Here is a 20832-nt window from a genome sequence, read left to right as displayed (position 1 = left end):
TTTTATGGTTGTGACTTAATAGTTGTTTCTAGGTTTTCATGTCATAGCTAAAGCTGCTGTACACAGTCATATTGCAGTTTTTGTGTGAGTATAAGTTTATTTTCCTGGGATAAAATGGCCACTAAGTGAAATTGTGGACTACACTATAATTCTCTAGGTGATTATTTTTCAAGGAGATTATCTAAATTTTTATGGTGTTTTTAAATCAACTGCATTGGTTAATAATTTGAAAACATAGAGGCTGTTGTAAATTATTTGTAGTTAAAGAGAAGAACACATTGTTTCACAACCTTGGTTTTGCTCATTCACCCTTAATGCTTCTTAGATTACTTATCTCTTCTCAGGTGTGTACACTGTTGAGAAGGTGCTGCACAGGCCACAGGTCACTCAGGAAAATTTGGGGAAGTTTTCTAGGTTCAATGGAGACTGAACATCAAAGCTGCACTGTGACATCTGGATCAGTAGATCCCACTTCAGCCATTCCACCTCAGCTCAAAATTAGCCACATGGTGTCAGGTTGGCGGGGCTGCAGAACCTGCCCTTTTAATTCAACAATGCACTTGGAGAAAGAGAGAACTAAGGGAGTGAAAGTAATCCATTTTAGTACACTATCCCTGAAAAAAATGTAGCTACTTTACACAATGCTTAATGGAAGAAAAACCTCCAATTCCCACCCGACCCTTGTGGGAATTATCCTGAGTTATATTTTACTTACTGAGACATGATAATGTCTTGCAAAGCCATATGTGATATTTTGGGAAGGCTCATAGAAAGGAATTGTGAGGAATAATTGTTATTCTGATTTCTTTACATAAGATATAATTCTTTACACAATGCATCATGATATTACAAGACTTCATTTTATTTTGTTTTGTGAGACAGGGTTTCTTTGTATAGTCCTGGCTGTTCTGTAACTCGCTCTGAAGACCAGGCTAGCCTCAAACTCAGAGATTCACTTCCCTCTGCCTCCTGAGTGCTGGGATTAAAGATGTGTACCCCACTGCCCTGCTCAATCTTTCTCTTTCTAAGAAGCATTGAGTGTAGTTATCTGAATGGAGTGATACCTTTCATAGTCCAGATTAAAATCTGTTAATTTTTAGAGTGAGGAAGCAGACTTAGTCCATCCCTGTCTTTCAGTGGCTTTATCTATAGTTCACTGTGGTCCTGGCCATCATTATGTAAAAGGAATAAGATATTTAAATGCCCCTTACTCCAAAAAATAACAAGCTGAAAGATAAGGTGCACACATAGACCCTTTAAAGCTAGTGCAGTCGTTGATTTTGAAAAGTGTATTGGAATGTTTATCCAGTGTTGTACTTTGAGGTACTGGGTTGCTAACATCACAGTGCCCCACCCCCAAGTCACACTTCTAAACTATCAAGTAAAGAATAAGTGAGAAGAAACAAGGAATCCACGTGGTGATGCTTCATTAGAAACTCAGAATGCAGAAGCAAAGACACCACTGATGGATGTGATGGAGGAGAACTGGGTAAAGAGACCGAGGAGTAGTCACGTTTGTGTTCTCAAGAAGACTTGCGTTTCCTAAGGAAGCAGCTACAAAGAGGGACATTAACTGAAACAAGGTTGTTACTAGGGTGAGATCTGGTCTAGCCAGGATTTCTTGAAGCGTTCAAGCGTCTGCCTGGCCAGCAGTCGGCTTAGCCCTGTGCTTTTCTGAGCTGTCCTTTAAAAGGCTTTATAGGTTTGGGTTTGGGTTTGTGATAGTGAGACAGAGCGGTGCAATAGGCATTCCCAGATTGTCTGAGGCCCTGGGGGCTCCCTCTGCAGACTACAGTAAGTATGAAGAGCTGTGGGGCTGAGTGCAAATCAGATAGCTGCTTTTCCCATAACAATGGGCATGCAAGATCCTTGCCTGTCAGGAGGGTCAGTCCATTTTCTCCCTTTGTATTTGTTAAGGACTTGTGTTTGTCTGGTATCTTAAATACCTAATCTGTAAACCTATAGTACATTTCAAATTGTAGTTTATTATAGATATTTAAAGCTCTTTGGGAAGAGCTTCAAAATTAAAACCAAAATCACCCATAGAAGTTAGAGAGTGACTACTTGGTAAAACTGTATGGAGCCAGTGTTGTTATTAAGAAATTACCCAGCCGGGCAGTGGTGGTACATGCCTTTAGTCCCAGCACTTAGGAGGCAGAGGCAGGTGGATTTCTGAGTTCGAGGCCAGCCTGGGCTACACAGAGAAACCCTGTCTTGAAAAACCAAAACCAAACAAACAAACAAAGAAATTACCTTGGTCTGGGCATGGTGGCCCATATCTCTAATCCCAGGACTCAGGAGGTAGAGGCAGGTGGATTTCTGAGTTTGAGGCCAGCCTGGTCTACAGAGTGAGTTCCAGGATAGCCAGAGAGCTTCATGGTAAGACACTGTCTCTAAAATCAAATGAAAAAAAAATGAGAGAGAAATTGTTTTGGGTAAATTCATATGTTATTGTTTTTTAAGGGCAAGGTCAGAGGATAGTGCTTAAGAGCCTTTGCTAACCATCTGTCGGTTTGTAGAGCACTGATATGGTATAGGTCCCTTTAAGAAGGGCCTCCCCAGTCTGAGCTAGGTCAGCACTCTGCAGCTAGGATATACCCTGGCCCTCTTTAGTGTTTAAAGTCTGACACAGGGTTCTCAGCTGGGCCTGGAACTTGCATTCCTCTGGCCTCAGCCTTTTGATTATCTGGTATTATATGTCTGTGTCTTCAGAATGGCTGAACTATTTTTAAACTTATAGGAATCACAGACTTACTCAAAGTGGCTATGAAATGCAGTAAAATTAAGATAACCATGATTTTATATTTAGTAATAGTATTGGTTCCAATAGTCCCATTGTTGTGGCATATTTTCATAGGAATGGGCTTCTCTTCTGGCCAGCCAATCACTGTTTTATCTTCAGTTCTTACTTTTCTTCTACATTTAAAAATATTCCATTTTTTAAAGTCCTCCCAATCTAATTTAGCTCCTCCAGCCCCGTCTCTCCTACTCCACTGAGAATAGTGATCTCCTTAGCCTTCACTGTTCTGCCATCTGATTATTAGCAGTCTAAGAGACTTTTTGACAACTACTAGCCTACAGCTCTCATCCCACTTAACCTCTGTGTTCATGACACAGTGTCCCCGGCTCCGGCTGCTGGGCTCCATCTTGGTCCTGGGTCTGTCATCTGCTGGTCACCTCTCTTCAAAGATAATAGCCCCTGGCATACAGCCCTGCACCTCAGTACTTTCCATTGCCTGAGCATAGGTATCTGACTTTGACTGCCCTCCCCTGTCTCCTCCTCCCTGAGCCACCTCTCCCTCAGTCCTCATTGTGACTCACAGCATCTCTCCTGCCCCAGTTAACCCACACATGATGTCACTGTTCTAACAGTGTTATCTGTCATCTTAGACCAGGTGGGTCATCCTTACTTCCTCCTCTCTGGAGCTCTTCCTTCTTTAAAATCTGTAGATCCAAGTTGTTTTTCTTGTTGCTTGTTTATTTAACCTAAGCATGCCTCCATGTCCTTTATAGTTGCTATAATTTTACTTACGTATTTATTTGTTTGTTTGTTTTCTAGGCATAATAGTGTGTTGTGCTGGCTGTTCTGGAACTCATAGAGACCCATCTACCTCTGTCTCCTGAGTGTTGCGATTCTTGCCCAAGCTGTTATGGTTTCTGTTTTGTTTTTCAGTCATTTTTCTGTGTGATTCAGCTTTGGCAGTTTGTATCTCCTTTCTCCAAGAGCCTTTTCCTCAGTCTGATACATACGATGAAAATTTATTTCTCCTGGATCTCTAGAATCTGAACTTTGTTCTTTTTGACAGTTTCTCTGCTTACATTTCTCATTTGTCCTCATACGGCCTCTTCTTTACCCACTAGAGTTGTGTGCCTGCCCAGTATCTTAGTTGACCTGTGTTGCTATAACAGGGTGACAGGATGAGTAATTAGAAGGAAGGGGATTTATTTCCATAGTTCTGAAGGCTGGTGAAGGCCTTTCTGTGTGTCCTCACATGGCAGAGAGCGAGAAGAGGAACCCACTCCTTCAAGCTCTTTTTATAGCACCATTAATCCACTCATGACATCTTCCCATTCAAATCCACCTCCAAATGCTGTTATGTTGAGGACTGAGTTTCCAACACAAGAGCTTTGGAGGTGACAGGATCACTCAAGCCATGGCCATTCCCCTTGCTTTAAAGGTCTGCCGTGTTGTCTGCATTTGGTCCCAGCTCTAATTATTCAAAGTGTGTGTTTGTTGCTTACTGTGGCGAGGAGCTGGGTAAGAGGACCTGTAGCCTTCAGGGATGTGCTATGTAGAGGAGGAAGCACACCACAGCTTTTAGTGAGCTTTCGTTCAGCTCTGCTCCTGCTCAGCTTAGTGGGCCAGGATAGGCAGAGCTGAGTGTTGGAGGAGCCCAGAGGAGCCTGACAATGGCTCAGCTGAGTTCTGACAGGTGGAGCCTTGCGAGTCAGACTAAGTTGAGAAGTTCTTCTGCTGGGTAGATCTTGTTAGTAGGAACAGAATGAAATAGAATGTTCTGGCATATCTCACAGTGCTTACTTTCCCCTCCTCTGCCAGAAACCCAAGGAAGATTTGTTTGCAGTATTGGCTCTGGAGAGACCCCAAAAGCATGAGGCTTCAGCTACTCGGCGCTCATAGTTAGTTCTTCCTGGCCACATTTGAGTGCAAGCTTCTAGCCGCTGGCCAATCCCAGTCTGGGCTTGTCTCTTCCCAGCCTGTTTCCCGGAGGGCTCTGATGTGAGTAGTCATTCTCTTTGTCTGTTTGGTTCTCTTCAACTTTGGAGGGAGCACCTTTCTCTGGGACCTCAGACTCAAGAGAAGTCACTGAGTTTTCAAACTGGTCACTGTTCAGTTCTCAGGAGGGAATCCAAGTTCTTTATATGCCAGGCTCAAAACTACAAAGCTACTTTTAAAAAAGTATATTAATTTACCACGAAAGAAAAAGAGCAGAAATAAAGCATTTAGAGACATGTAATTAGACGCTACTCCCTACCCCAGTTTATGATTCTATGAAGTGTGAAAAATATCTCCTCAGTTTCTGAAGTTTACATTTGAAATGTTTCCCAAAGGCCTCTGATAAGAGCTTGGCCCTCAAGGTGGTACTATTGGGAGATCACAGAACCTGTGAGGATCGGGGCCTTGAGCAGACTTGTAGGTCATCAGTGGTGTGACTTCAGAGGATACTGTGGGATTCTCATCTCTTCTTCTGGGTTCCCTGGCTTGCAGTGTAAGAAGTGTGTCTCCATTGTGCCCTTCTGCTGTGAATATGTGACCTCGTTATAGACCCAAGGCAGTGAGCCAACTGATCAGGACTTACCCTCCAAAAGTATGAGCACAAATAAGTATTTCCTCATGTAAGTTCTTTCTCTGGGATCTTGTAACAGTGACCAGAATCTTCACAGCACACTCAAACTTCAGAACAAAGCAGTGTACTCTAGCGATATTTCCATTCTGAAGACAGGAGCATGAGAGCAGGAGAAAGACAAGTAAATGAAGATTTGAGCTCAAACAACTCATCCTTACAGTTGTCTTAAAGGTACAAGGGGAAGGCTAAGCTCTCTGGGCGCCCAGGGAAGGAGAGTCGGGATCTTCAGAATGGCCTGGTATTGAGAGCACAGGTACTCTATATTCCTGTCACCTATGCCAAGGATCTTTAGGCCAGCCACTCCCTTGTCCCATTAAACCCAACCAAACAGTACACTATTACCTAGTAGCCTTAGCCCCATACCCATAAGAGTCGATGTGTAGTATGCTTCAGACCCTTGTTTTCAGGGTCTTTATGTTTTCATCTTTAAATGTCTCCCAAGGAAGTTGACAATACCCTGATACCTCTCCTCTGCTCAAGGACAGCCTAATAAGCACCTGCTGTATGTGACATGACACTGAACCAGAATAGTGCAGAATTTTAGCTGAACACACAAATGCATGGTCTGGGTTTGTTTTCTCAAGACCTCTTCTCACCTGAAGTGTAGTGTGTGTAAGTTTACATTTAGCCTTTTATTTTGAAATTCCATTGTGAATCCATTTGTCCTCCTTTTCAAAGAGGGCTAATGTATCTGAGTTTCTTCTAATGCTGTGCATAGTTATGCCTGAGCTGTTTACTATGGACTTTGTTATTGACCTGTTTTATTTGTCATTTTATGGCATACGTATTTTCAGCAGAGATGCTTACGCTGAGCTATATTTATTTATACCATAGTATATTAACCATAAAACTATCTAAGTATTCCCAAACCACTATGATCTGCAGCCCTCAGGGAAAAGGGTTTTCAGGATAGCCAAGTCTTAAGAGTTAGCAGTGACTAATGGTGTTGGAAATGTTGCTAAGGGACTTCTGAGATTATGGTCAGAGTCTCACAAAGTGTTGATGCTAACCCAGGGTCCACAATGCAGTACAAGCTGGATTATAAACTCGGTTCTGCTTGGAGGACTTGCTATCTGTTTGTTTTAGTCCTTTCTCATATTCCTTGAACTGGCTCTGTGCCCTCCATTGATGCCAACAGTATTTCTTCTGGCCTTGCTGTAGATCCCTATGCCCTAAGCTGTGTAGATTTGGAGACCAGGTAATAGAACTGGCCTCAAATGTGGAATGGTCACTTGCGAGTACCACCTTGAGGACCAGCCTGCATTTCTGTGAGTTTTGTTGTTTTGTTTTTACCACTCAAGTGACAGGATGGGGACTTGCCCTGACTTCTCCTTTCCCATCTTTGGTGTCCCATATTTCCACCCAAGACTCATTCTAATCAGAGGAAGGGAACTCTAGGATTTATGCTAGTTAAACACACTCAAGAATAGGAAAATCAAGCTTAGGAGGCTATACCTAAAGGTTGGTTTAAGCACTGCCTTTTTAGTGATAGCATCTGTCTTCTCAGTTCTTCTCTGTCTATCTTTGTGGAGCTGCTTATAGAACACACCATTTGTGCATGCTAGGCAAGTGCGTTACCCGTGAGAGCATCCTCAAATCTCTTCCTTCACTTCCAAACCCCAAACAGGCCCTCTTTTGGCTTGTACTCTTGGGGACTAAAGCTACAGCTTTAATTCTTCAAAAGCTTCTGAAAGACCCATAATGACTAATTCTTCTCTCTGCTGTGCATGTTGTTAAGTAAGGTGCATTAGACACTCCATCCTCCTTGACACTGTCACTGTTGGGTATGCCAGCAGCTGACCCTTAGGCTGGAAGCCTCAGAACTCATAGTCTCCTTTTCATGCATTCCAGAATCTTCAGTGACTTGTCTCCTCCAGTCTTCAAGAGCATTCAGGAATTAAACTGTTCTCTTCTCTGAACTGAGGGACCTAAGAAGCCTAAGCCTCAAGAGACTGGCCCCAGGTCATACACAATACCTTCAGGTGCCTAGATCCTCTGTTTTCAAGGCCCATGAGGTTTGCTTACTATTCCAAAATAAGAGTGTGGGTGGAATAACAGGTAAGACCTAGTTATGACTGTGTAGATAGGGCTGCCAGAGCCTCTGCACATGGTATGCAGGGTCACACTGAGGGAGGAGGGAGAGGGAACGTGATCCAACGGACATGTGATCCTGAGGGGGGATGTGGCTGGACATCAGAGAGAACACTCATGTGGGATCTAGTGACTGCCTCCAACTGGCTCCTCAGACACAGTGACTTGGGGAAGTTAGTACCAAATACGCTGGCTTTAGTGGTTACTGTAGTTGTAATTTTTTAGAAAATTGGGTATTTGTTTAGTTTTTTTTTTGGGCCATATATTTGTTTATTTGTTGTTATTTTGAGAGAACATCTCCCAGTGTAGTCCAGGCTAGCCTGTATTTTAAGAACCTCCTGTTTCCATTTCCCAAATGCTGGGGTCATAAGTATATACTACCACACCAGCCTTACCATGTTATTAGTAAGTTAATAAAATTATTGGTTTTCCAAACTAGGACCGTGAGCATTTAGGAATGAAGTTCAATCCATTTCTTTCTTTTCCTCAATGCTGGAGATCTAAGCTAGGGTTTCATACATAGTAAGCAGGTACTCACTAAGCTACTCTAGCTCCTGATACAGTCCTCAATACAAAAACAGTATAGAACCACTTAGAGTAAAAGTGAAAATTCTCTTTTCAGTTTAAAAATATAGTTTGGAGAGTCTGGAAAACAGAAGTGCCTTTGGCAAGTAGTTATTTGTACATCTGGATTTGATTTTGTGTGTGTGTGTGTGTGTGTGTGTGTGTGTGCGTGTGTGTGTCCTAGCATGCACGTATGTGTGTATATGCATGCCATGGGCAGAATGTAGAACAACTTTCCGGCATCTGTTCTCTCCTTCCACTATGTGGGTCCCAGGAATTGAGCCTGGGGCACCTGGGGCACTTGGCAGCCAGGACCTTTATCCACTGGACCATCTCAGTAGGCCCTTGCTTACAGAGTCAGTGGCTTATCATGTTAAGAATAGTTAATGATTCCCAACAGCAAATAAAGAATTGTTAATGACTGAATATATCAAGCCAGTGGTCTATTAAGATATTATATTTTGTATGGATTAATACTTCAGTAAACCTCCAAAGAACTTGTATTTTCTCTGTGTCCATGTGTGTTTTCCAATGATCTTGACATTAGTTCTTGAGAAGTCAACTCAAGCTCAGAACTGTAAAAGTCCTCATTATCCAGTTTAGTCTAAGAGAGATCAGCACTTTAGGCTGATCTATTTATATTAACTGACTGGTGCTTCCATGCTAATCCTGTAATTAAGATTCATTTCTCAAAGATGTTACTATAATCTTAGAAATATTAAAGATTTAAACCCTAAAGATTGGTATGGAAATGATTAAATTTTCTCTATTATTTCTTCTCTCTCTCCCAGAGTGATTAATTTCACTTTCAGTGCCTTCCTTCCCGAGTGGAGTGTTTCTGTAGAGACTCCTAATTCAGTGAGACCTGTTTAGGGGATCATCCCTGCTAGACAGACAGCTGCGAGAGGCCATTCGCTTCCCAGCATGGATTTCAGATTATGGCCAATCAAGAGCTGGGGCTGTGGAACACCTGTCAGCGACACTAGCTAAGAGGAGACTAGCTCTTTAATCGAATTTCATTGTACTTCAGAAAAAGGTTTATTTTCAATGTGGCGTCTGCTTTTATGATTCATCCCTCTCAGCTGAGACATCAATTTGGGGCTTATTTATGGTGTTGTTCTAGAGTGAAACAAGAAGCCGCAAGGACGAGCTTCAAAAGGCAGCCTTTCCCAGACGGTCGGTTTGCAGCTTTCTCATGTGGGAAAAAATAGAAAAGAAATCTAAAACTTTAGTTTTGAAGTTCTGTGTGTGAATATAATTAGTGATAGGGATTCTTTTGAACACACTTTCAGAATGTTGAAGACAGAGAGTTCGTGTTCGTGGTGAAGTTTGGGGAACTTTCCTTGTGGAAATCCGTTCTGCTTATCTGTGAGCAGTGCAACCCTCATTGATACTGATGGGTTCCGAAAGGCCGTGCTCGGCTTTCAGCTTGTCCCTAATTGGAGGACCCGCTAAGCCCATAATACCAGGTACTTTCTCACAGCTGCAGAGCATGGAGTGTAACTATCAGAAGACAAACTTCACTGTGCAAACTGTAATTTAATGGTATAACTGTGCAACCCAGAATATCAGTTAATTTTCAAAACATTTTATTCTACAGCAATTAGCTCAGGTCCTGGAGGGCAAAATGACAAGAGGTTACTCGTTCACTATGTATTTAATTAATTGAAAAATGCTCCAATTGCCTTTACAGTTGTTATTAGAGAGTGGAATCAGTGTTGCCAGCGCTCAACCATAATTGGAACCCCCGGGAATTAAATATTTAGCATTAGTAATGTACCAGCACTTAGGACACAAATTTCTATTTTCGTAATGAAAGCTATACACTGGGAGTGCAAGCTGCTGGAAGGACAGCTGTGACAAGCGAGACGGCCTGGGACATTTCAATAAGACACCTCATTGGACAGCAAGTCTTGCCACATTACGCGTTTGTAAGAGACCTGCAAGTTTAATTCCCACGAGGAACTCATAGCCCAAGTCTTTAGCGTCCTAATTGCATGCAGGATGAATGGTTGGGCAAATGTCTTCTGTAAATGGCTGAAATTCATCCTCCTTTCTTAATAATCGCATATAAGTTCGTGCCTTTGTCAATTTAAAAATACCGGGACTGTCAGGGAGTAGGGATCTTGTTTGTTTTTCATTTAATTGTATTTTAAGCACATATGCTTTCAGTGCTGCAATGAGAAAAGTTGGATATTGGGCTCTAATGAGCTGCAGTGCTAGACACTGGAGACCCTGAGGGATTCACTCCGTAAATTAGCTGGATAAAAAGTACTTGGTTAGGATATAGTTGATGGCTGAGCTCTTCGTAGAACCAGTTAGAGTACTGTCTCACACTCTGTTTCATTCTAAACAGGCCCTGTAGAGACTTCAACAGCTGCCTGTTAAAGCTGCTCAACTTGTCAAAATGTATTATATTACTCCACTAATAAATAGTATTAAAGGGTATTTGACTTCACCTCTCGTTTTCCAAGGGGATCAGGTGGATAAACACAACTGGCTTAGGCTGGCCTTATTTTAATTTGTTTATGTCAGCTAAGTAATATTGAAGGGCCGTGTTTTAAATTTGCAAACATTACCTTCCTGGGGAGCCAGAACTTCCAAAATATGATCTACAGTGGAAACAAGGAATTGAGACACTTATTGTAGAATGTCAGACATAGAAAGATGTCTGGTTTTGACATTCCTGGGCCACATTTCAAAAAACTTGAGAGCCCACACGTGAACTGACACTTGGGAGGGGTGGTTCCTCTGCCTTTATCATTCCCAGGAAAAGGAAAGTCACAAAAAATAATGTCACAACTTTTCTTTGATTTTTCTGTCATTCCTGTGTCTGTTTTTGAATATTCTAAGTGATCATGATTTTGTATCAATTTGTAAGTATTTTTTCAAAACAATACATGTTTACTTTTAAAAGTAAAAAATATTTTATTTGATAAAGTCTTTCTTAGACACTCTGTCAATCCTATTTCCCTGGCTGGTGGTCTCCTTTGACAACAAGATTTTTTGTTTTTTGGATTTTTGTTTATTTGTTTTTGCATGTGCATAGGGGCATGCACATGTATGTATATATCAGTGTGAAGGCCAAGGGTTGACAACTGACATCAAATTCATTACTTCCCACTATATTTATTGAGGCAGGTCTCTCAGTTGAATCCAAAGGTCGATGATGGGCTAGCCTACCTAGCCAGCTTGCTCTGGGCACATGTGCACATGTGGGTCTATGTTTGTAAGTCATACTATAGAGTACATTTAACAAAGATAATTTTATGGAATCCTGCTTTTCTCCTGCATTGATGCCCCATATCACACACATAGGGTTTTTTTTTTTCAAATTCTTACATTTATTTATGGGGAGTCTTATAGCAAAATATGTGTGAGTGCTCACTTGCATGAAAGTGTACATGCGTATACGAGCCTGTGGATTCATGTATGTGCCCACAACACACAGACTGATCAGAAGAAAACATGCAGGAGTTAGTTCTCTCTCTGCTATGGAGATTCCGGAGATCAAAGTCAAGTGGTCAGGCTTGGAAACAAGCCTCTTCACCTGATGGGCCATCTCACTGTCTGTTGGTTGGTGTTTTTTGAACAGTGAGTTCATATTTGTGCAGGTACAAAATGTATTAATCTGTTGGCTGTCAATGACATTCAAAGTAATTCCATTTTGCCACAGCAAATGGTGCTGTGCTGACTGTCATTGTAAGTGTGTGAGTGAGCATGGATGAGCACTGAGCTCTGTGGGTGTCTCACAGAAGAGTGGACCACTGTGGAGTTCACCATTGCTCTGCCAGGTGTCATTCAGAATGCCCTTAGTAACTCATTAAGAGTTAAGGTATATTATTAGCCCTGTTTTATGTAGGGAAACTGAGGCACAACGTGGTTAAACTTCCCAAGGCCACCAGAGTGTGCTGTTAGCCTGTCTCTTGTGCCCACACAGATGGACACCCCCAGTACCTTCCTTGCATGTGGCTGGGGTTGTCGTTTCCCACACTGTTGCTGTCACCTTTCCTCTGAGAACTGTTGCTGTCACCTCTCTTCTCGGTTTATTATAGTGGCATGGCCCTCTCAGACTACATGGACATCTGGACTGATTGTAGCTCTCTCTTGTCCTTGAGAGCTGAGGTTTGAACCTCCCATGCTAGGCAAGTGCTTTCCCACTGGGCTACAGCCCCAGCACCTCTGTTCTCTTCTGAGCTAGGACCTCACACAGTCATGCAGGCTTGAGCTCACTCAGCAGCCCAGGAAGATGTTGACCTGGAGCCCCTCCTGCCTCAGCCTGCACACAGCTGGGATGACAGGCTTGCAGTGTGGGATCCCTGATAAAGATAGTCATTTCTTGCCTCAGTCTCTCCCCTGTGTTTTCATTTTATGTTAATACCAAGATTTGCTTTGTGGACTGGTATGTAAGGAAGCCGTTTACCACCACAGGGATGTAAATACATTTTCCTATACAGTTTTCCATGCTATTAATTTCCTTCAGGGTTTTATCTTAGACCCATGTGAGATATGTGGTGTATGTGGAATGGATAAAATCCAGATCTTTGATTTGCAGTGTCTTCCTTCTACAGCTTCCTCTGGTAAGCTCTTTTCTTCCTCCTCCACAGCCCGAGTGTGCCCTTTATCTAACATTATAACCCCACCTGTGTTCAGTTTACCTCTTGAGAGCCAACTCTTCTTGGATATTCCATTTGTAGACTACCTCACCTTGTAACATTCTAAGGTTTTGTTACAAGAGTAAGTTAAGTCTCTGAATTAAAATGATGTCTGTCTTGCACATCTAATTTCATCAAAGTAGTACACATGGGGGGTGGATCCCAAGCTGGGCCAGAGAGTTCCAGCCTGAGCTACACAGTAAAACACCCCATGAGTGAGGATGGAACAGCCAGCAGCAGGGGGAACTGAGGTTACCGCTGCACTGGAACTCAGCAAGACTGATCTTAACCCAGGGCGATTACTTGGGTTCCCCAGGTAATCCTAGAGTAATCACGAGGACTGTTAAATGTGGAAAAGGGAGGTGAGGGAGGCAGTTTGAGAAGACTGCAGGCTGAGGAAGGTGGCAGAGCCCTCTGGCTTTGCACCTGAAAGACAAGGCCCCAAGCCAAGGACTGCAGGAAGCCACTGGCACGGAAGAAGGCAGGACCGTAGGCCCTGTACAATCCTGGAGAAAGCGAAACTTGGCTCACACCCTGCTTCTGCCTGATCTGTAAGAAAGAAGTTTGCTACACTGATTTGTTACCACAGCAATAGAAAACTGATACAAGCTAGGCAGGTGGTTCACACTGAGACAGGAGGGTTGCCAGGAGCTTGAGTGAAACCTATCTCAAAAACAAAACAAAACAAAACTTAAAGACATCTCAGAAAAACAAAGCTTAGAAGAAGGCTACAGAGGTAAAGCTAAGACATTTGTTCCTTCTTGTCTTCCCTCTGGCTGTTTCAGGCCAACTCCTATGAACATGGGTTTCCAACACCAAAGATGCTCATGGGTCTGTTTGTTGCTTAGACAAATCCCCTTTCCTATTTCAAAAGGAATTTTAATTCCTAATATTTACTTTCCTAAGACAAGCCTTAAAACCAGCTTGCAAACAATGTTTATAACAATGTTTTAAAGTTGGCTGAGGGTTTGTTTGGGGGGATGTAGTTAGTGTATAGTTTCTGTGTGGGTAGAGATAATAACCTAATTCTCACTCCTAAGTGTGAGACTATCCTAGGTTAGGCATAGTCCTTGAATGAATGAATGAATGAATGAATGAATGAATGAATGAATGAATGTCACTTTTGGAGCACAGAAGAGGATAAATACTTGGTTATTAGTAAATATTTTTTTAAATCTACTTAAGATTTTCAACTTACCTTTGTAAAACTCTACATAGAACTTTAGCTTAGAAATATCCTCAATGCCTGTGCCTGTGTCTGATTTATTTATTTTATATGTATGAGTGCTTTGCCTGCATGCATGTCTGTGCACCATGTATGAGGAGGATCCTTGAAGGTCAGAAGAGGGCAGCAGATCCTCTGGAACTGGAGTCACAGACAGTTGTGAGCCAATATGTGTGTGAGAAATGGAACCAGGTCCTCTGGAAGAGCAACCAGCGACCTTAACCCCTGAGCCATCTCTTCAGCCCCATGTCTACTTTCTTAATCTAAATACAGTTTACTTTAGTTTCTATATTCCTTTGTCACAGTTACCAGAGTTTTATTGGCTTTTTAGTTTTAGTTTTAAAATATTTTAAGGGCTGAAGTGATGGCTCAGTGATTAAGAACACGTGATGCTCTTGCGGAGGACCCACGTGTTTACAACTTATCTCAGACTTCCAGTTCAGTGATCCGATGCCCTCTGCTGACCTTCCCAGACACCGGGTGTGACTGTGGTGTACATAACATGCAGCTCAAACACTTATACACAGAAATAAACAGTAAATAGTTTGTAAAAGTATCTTAGTGTTCCCAGTGCTGTCTGAGCTCCACTTTACCTTCCGCTCGCTTTAAGATTAACCTGTCCTGGGTATGTTGACTGAATGCCTAGTTCTTTCTTCACCTCTCTTGACTTTTAGTAGCTAGATTAGGCTGTGGATTATCCTCTAAACTCAACCTTGCTTTCATAGGCCAGCCTTCCTGCCTCAACCGCAACCTCCTCCGCATGCAGGGCTTAGAGGTGTCATTCCCGCTGGATGATGTTCAGCTCTTTATCTGCTGCCTGCTACCTTGATCATTTGCTTTTACTTGCTATTTAATAAACTCACTCATTTGGAACCAAAAGCATGCTTACCGTACACTATTCTCAGTGGAGAAGACACACACGTTCATAAGAAATACAAAACGGGCTTATGGATGGCTCAGTAGGTGCAAGGCCTTACAGAGTGAAATTGGCAACCTTAGTTTGACCCACAGTAAAAAGAACAAACCTCGGGGTGGGGGGGATGAAGTCTCAAGTAAATGTATTGTCAGGCTCAGGGAATGACCGTGTGCAGAAGGCATTGACCACAGCTTTCTTAGGGATGTCCCCAGCCTGAGACCCAGAGACAGCTCCCTGACAGTGACCCCCTACTGAGAAGAGCTAACCCCTCTTCCTTGTGCTATGCACCATAAACTCCTCACTGAGTGCCCTGGATGCTTAGTAGATGCATTGGAACTAGCACAGCCCACCCCTTCCCAGGTTTTTTGTACATGTGTCTGTCTTCATTCCTTTGTCATCACAGTGGGGTTTCCTGGACCACACTGTACAGGATGCCACAAGAACCACTTCCCAGAAGATGGCCTCTGACATCCACACATATGCTGTGACACAAGAATGCCTGCACTCACACATGTCACACAAACACACACATACACACACACACACACACACACATACACACTGAGTTTAAAAAGAATGTTCAATGTATTATTAGGAAAATTATCTTAGTCGCTTAGTGGACCCTGGCACTCAGTTTCACAGGAGGACAGTTTTTCTCCCACCATGTTGTCTTGGCAGATGCTCCTCCGACTGACACATCTTGACTCTTTGTCCCCTTTGATTGTGGGAGGAAAGCTGTGCCTGCAGCACTCGTGGCTGGGAACCTCCCTGTGATTTTCTTTTTCTCCTGTGTTAGTGGGGTTATTTCTCCCAGTGCCCCAGGTCCTAAGCAGTGAATTATCCCAGTGTCGTTCTCCAGTTAGGAAAGCACACACATAGCTATGACCTTCTGTGCCTGGTGGTGTATGGACTTGAGACCTGACAGATCCATAGGGTGTAAGCTGAGGCATTCATTGTCAGGGCTGAACCAGGGCTGGCCCATCTTTGACGGTGAATGTCTCCCTGACTTTTGTGTTCTATCTAGGCTATCTAGGCACATTGTCTGACCCCACCCTGCTAACAGTCACTGTACAGGTGACTTGTCAGATCTGAGTCCTTCTTGTCATCTCCAAGTTAACTTCATTCCATCAAGGAGGAAGACCTTCATTCTCATAGCAGCAATTTATTTATATACCTGCTTGGGTTGTAGTTTACTTTGGTGTTTCAGTTACTTAAAAAAAATATTTGAAATTCATTGTTGGTGGTGGTGGAGTGTGTGTGTGTGTGTGTGTGCGCGCGCGCATATGTGTGTGTGAACCCATATGTGTGTGTGTGTGTGTGTGTGTGTGTGTTGTGTGTGTGAGAGAGAGAAGGTGCTTGCATTTCCTGGCATGTGTGGAGGCAAGAGGACAATTTCTAGGAGTTAGTTTTTGCCTTCCACTGTGGATTCTGGGATGGAAAGTCAGACAGGCATTTCTACCTGTGGAGCCATTTTGATGGCCCTTCTTTGGTCTCTATTTTTATTTTCATCAAAGAAATAATGATGACATTTAGTCAATAGTAAGTAACACTAGGGAGTTACAAAGGAAATGTATCACAGTCTATCCTTCAGAGGTAGCCCCTTACAATTCCTTTCAGTAGATATCTCTTTTAAGGATTATAGTTAAAGAACACAAGATGTTTTAAGAAAATCTTCCAATATGAAGGAAGGATCTAAACAAACAGGAATCTGTATCTATGAAACAAGAACAGATTGTCATGAAGCAGGAATAAAATAGATGGCGCGCTTGAGGAAATTAAGGAGGTAATCAAATACAGAAACAGGGACACTATTAACTTTAATTTTGTAAAAGCATGATCAAGGAAATGTTGAAAGTTTCCCCAAGAGTACATGTTATTTGATCAGTAATAATTGTAATTCCAAATCCTTACTTAAACACGAATTATTCGGGGCCAGACATGGTGCCACAAGCCTGTAGAGTCAACACTGGAGAAGCTGAAGCAGGAGGGTCACAAATTGGAGGCCAGCCTGGACTACTACTTGATACTCTGTCTCAAAGAAGCCTAACTCCTATCCAGCATTAGCTTACTACCCTGTCAGCCCATGCCCCTTCCATACCTGTGTCTGGAACTTCTCCTTTAATTCCAGCTTAGATAGTTCTCTGGACATAGGAGGGCTTGAGAGCAGGACTGCTGTATGCAGATAGATGCTTGGTGTGCTCTAGTGCTAGACCTGGTCCCTCATCCATCCCCATACCTGGCTCCTGATTCTAGTACCATCATTTTCATTGAGCTCAGTGTTTATCATTCTGTCTGCAGGATTCAGGTTAAGCTTCAGACTAGAGGCAGTTCATCAGTTCTACTTTTTACCTTATGAAATTATGTCCTTTCACATTATTTTTGGGAGCTGAAAAGCTGACTCAGCAGTTAGGAACACTGGTTGCTCTTCTAGAGGTCCCAGGTTCAATTCCCAGCACCCATGTGGTGGCTAAATGTCTGTTACTCCAGTTTCAGGGACTCTAGCACCCTCTTCTAGACTCCAAAGGCACTGTATCCACATTCTACACAAACTTACATACAGGCAAACATCCATACACATAAAAATAAATCTTGAAAATACTTTTGATATCTTGATCTTGGTATCTTGATATTTATTATTCAGTAGTATCCTCATTGCCTTTTTCTTTTTGAAGTTTTATGCAAAAGGTTTACAGAGATTAGGAGAAAAGATTAAATATATACAGTGCTCAATTACTTTGCAACTCGGTTGTCCCTTTCATTTCTGCCCCACCACCACCACCAAGAGATTTAATGTCTGCCATGCTGATGCCTCTGCTCTTGCTCACAACACTGTCCTGGAAGTATTTGATCATCTCATTCATCATTTAAACTGGATATCCCCTATCTTGATGCAAAGTGTATATGTAAAATGTATACCATGCCTACTTAGCCCTTATACAAGTAATATATTTATCCAAGCCATAGAACATTTCTCACAAGATTTGTCTTGAAAATTTTAAACTTATACAAACAATAGTAGTGAATGAAGTCTTATATGTTCCTCCTGACTCAGCATTCTGTTACACTTGCATTCATTCACTCGTAGAAGATCTTGGGACTTTCTGTCCCCCTATCACCCAATCAGGTGAATTTTACAGTGATACACTTGTCTGACCGCCTACATTTATATTCACATCTCAGTGGTGACCTCGGGTTCATTTGTAGAGGTCCAGTCAAAGTTCATCCCTTTGGGTTATTTCCCTGTCGCTTTGATCTCATGAATGTGTAACAGTCTTCTTGTTTTGTTCCCAAAGCACAGTTGTTGGTGATGGGTCTAGACGTGTTGTAGAATCTCCTTCCGTTTGATGTTTCCTTAGGAAAACTAATACAGTTCTTCTCTGTTCATCTTCTCAGAGGGCACAAGATGTTTCTTGGCTTCAAACATTTGGATAAGTGATGTCAGCAAGTTTTGTCACTGTAAAGTTACCTCTTTATAAGAAGACAGGATCTCTTTATAAACAATATGAGACCTGAGGCTGGGGGAAGGCTGAGAAGGGAACAGCGCCTCTGCACAATCATAAGGACAGGAGTTTGTTCTTCCACATCCATGTAGAAAGCTTGATGCTCTGTCATGAACTCTACATGATGCTCTACAAGCATGATGCTCTGTCAGCACCCCTACAGGAAGATGGGAGGCAGAGGCAAGAGATCATCTGGAAGCTTGTGGCCAGCCACCCAGATACTCAGAGCCACAGACAAAGGAAAGGTCCTGCAGCAAAAGAGTGGAAGGTGCGAACCAACTCCAGAAAGTCGCCCTCTGACCTTTACAAATATAAATACACTTATATATTGTATTGTATACATACAATAAAGTCAATTGCTCAATAAACATTTTTTGAAGAACATGAAATCTGTAGGTGTAAGTACATGGTTATTTGTGTAATGATTGTTGCTCTCTCTATATATGTGTATATGTAATGATTATATATATATATATATATATATATATATATATATATATATATGCAAGTGTGTGTTCTTGTAATTATGGGAATGAAGCCCAAGGTGTTATGCATGCTAGTCAAACAATACCACTCAGCTCCCCACAAAAATAATTTAGTCCATCTTACTCTGAAGAAAAGCAAAGGTATTTTAATGTGTGTGGCAGTTGCATCATAATTCAGTCCTATTGGAGAACATGAAAGGATGAACGACAGCTTTCATATCTTACTGGTACCACCACTAACTGAATGGCTCAATGCCTGGGGAATGGTCTTCCCTGGGACCCTTATATTGTCAACATGGTGAAAATTTGTACATTTATCTTGACCATTTTTTCCAGCAAATGTAAACAGAGCATCTTGAGGCAAAGGGGGTGGGGTCATTTCCGAATTTGCACCATTGGGTTTAGGTATAAGAAGTATAATAGCTTCTATCACTTAGATAATAGGCAGTGCTAAAGACAACATCTAATGGCTACAAGAGCTACATAAACAAGGCTAGGAAATGGGAGAATGCAGATATGGGAGGTAAGAGAGCCAGAGATCTCAGGAAGGGATCTGGGTGAAGAGGCCTTAGTCTGCAGACATGGATGGAGACCTCTGTTTAGAACATGAAAGATCATGTCACAGTCTAATGGCAATATACAGTATGGCAAGATACAATATGTTCTTAGAAAAATGAGCTATAGCAGACAGAGATCAGCTTCCGGGGATCTGAAACTCTGGCTAAGGCATGTTACGAGTGCTTGCTTGGGGTGAGCCAGTGATGAGGGAGCTTTGGTGAGACCCTGTGAGCACTCAGGAAGCAAGAGCAGGGGCAAAGTTCAGAGAAAATGCCTATCAAGTATTGAAACATAAAGATGGTTGTTTCTATCCCTGTGTCTCTAAGCATTCTCTCCCTGGCGATGAGACATTGCCTTTAATCCCAGCACTTGGGAGACAGAAGCAGGTGGATTTCTGAGTTCTAGGCCAGCCTAGTATACAGAGTAAGTTCCAGGACAGCCAGGGCTACACAGAAAAAAAAATTCTGTCTCAAACAAACAAACAAACAAAAAGCACAACCCTCATCTTGCCTCTGACCAGCCTCTGCCAGGTCATGTCTACCTGGCACAGACACTGAGGAACAAGAGAGACAATGTATGGTAGACATTCTTGGACTGGATGTTTTGCGCATGGGTGCTGTAGCCAGGCTGCCTGCAACCCCTGGCATAGTCTTGGCACTCTGGCTCATTCCTTCTAAGGTTTGTGTGGCTCCTATTCCTTATTCTGGCTTGTATGGATCCAGGTGCAGGTCTATGTCTAGCCCTTGGGAAAGTGCTGTTTTCAGGATGCTATATAAGCATATATATATGCTCATATATAGGGTGGATGCTCAATAGGCAGTCCCTGTGGGAAGGACAGGGCAGGCGCAAATGTCTAACTCAGAAGTAGAGAGTTAGACAGGCGTACCCCAGGAAAGAGAACAAACAGCAGCCTGGGAATGGGGCCCTTTGCTTTTCATTAGGTTTTCTGTCTTAATGCAATGGAGCTAATTCTTAATTGCCTTGATGCAATCAACGTGCAAACTTCAAAACCTGTGTGTGTTAATAGTTTGAATTCCAAGGCTAGACTGCAAATCAGTGGGAGCGCACTCACCTAGCACGTAAGAGGCCCTGGGTTCAGTCTGTAAATCTGCCAAAAAAGGAAACAAAACAAGCTTGAACTGCAAGCATAAGGACTGTTTTATGGACAAAGAAACTTGACTCAATGTGGTAACCAAAAAAATCTCATATTGGTTATTTACTGTGTGTTGCAGTAAATCTCCAACCCAAATAAGCCTGGGCAGTGAAAACACAACTCGATTAATATAAATACATGCTATGAGCCTAGATTGGGCAGATCTACCACTACACTGCCATCTTCCCCATATCAGAGACCCCTTAGAACTTGCGATTTCTCCAGGCCAAGTGCTTCTGCTCCACTTTTCTTCTTCCTCCTCCCTAGTTGTCCTCTCTCTCTCTCTCTGTCTCTCTGTCTCTCTGTCTCTCTGTCTCTC

The 20832-nt window shown here is 42.5% G+C and overlaps 1 protein-coding gene and 1 long non-coding RNA gene across 12 annotated transcripts in view; one reads left to right on the top strand and one right to left on the bottom strand.

Moving 5' to 3' along the window:
• Positions 1–18706, top strand: part of LOC116069864 — a 30015-nt gene extending 11309 nt beyond the window's left edge. For 2 of the 11 annotated variants that reach the window (XR_004110179.1, XR_004110175.1), the window contains exons 5-9: positions 4559–4738; positions 5386–5537; positions 7218–7348; positions 9314–9490; positions 18211–18706. Coding sequence is in view for 4 of the 11 variants with exons in the window: in XM_031340852.1 (XP_031196712.1) it covers positions 9314–9412 (99 nt within the window). In the remaining 7 variants the exon portion in view is untranslated. Of the gene's footprint in view, positions 1–4558; positions 4739–5385; positions 5620–7217; positions 8760–9313; positions 9491–18210 lie in introns of those variants that run through there. The other 9 variants (XR_004110181.1, XM_031340853.1, XR_004110178.1 and 6 more) reach the window with 8 other exon arrangements.
• Positions 18707–18837: 131 nt separating this feature from the next.
• LOC116069859 overlaps positions 18838–20832 on the bottom strand; it is a 23319-nt gene continuing 21324 nt past the window's right edge. Inside the window, exon 3 of the long non-coding RNA XR_004110172.1 lies at positions 18838–20468. This is a non-coding gene — a long non-coding RNA (uncharacterized LOC116069859). The remainder of the gene's footprint in view (positions 20469–20832) is intronic.

Source organism: Mastomys coucha, unplaced genomic scaffold, assembly GCF_008632895.1.
Source record: "Mastomys coucha isolate ucsf_1 unplaced genomic scaffold, UCSF_Mcou_1 pScaffold22, whole genome shotgun sequence".
Lineage (NCBI taxonomy): Eukaryota > Metazoa > Chordata > Mammalia > Rodentia > Muridae > Mastomys > Mastomys coucha.
This window is presented reverse-complemented; position numbering and strand designations above follow the sequence as displayed.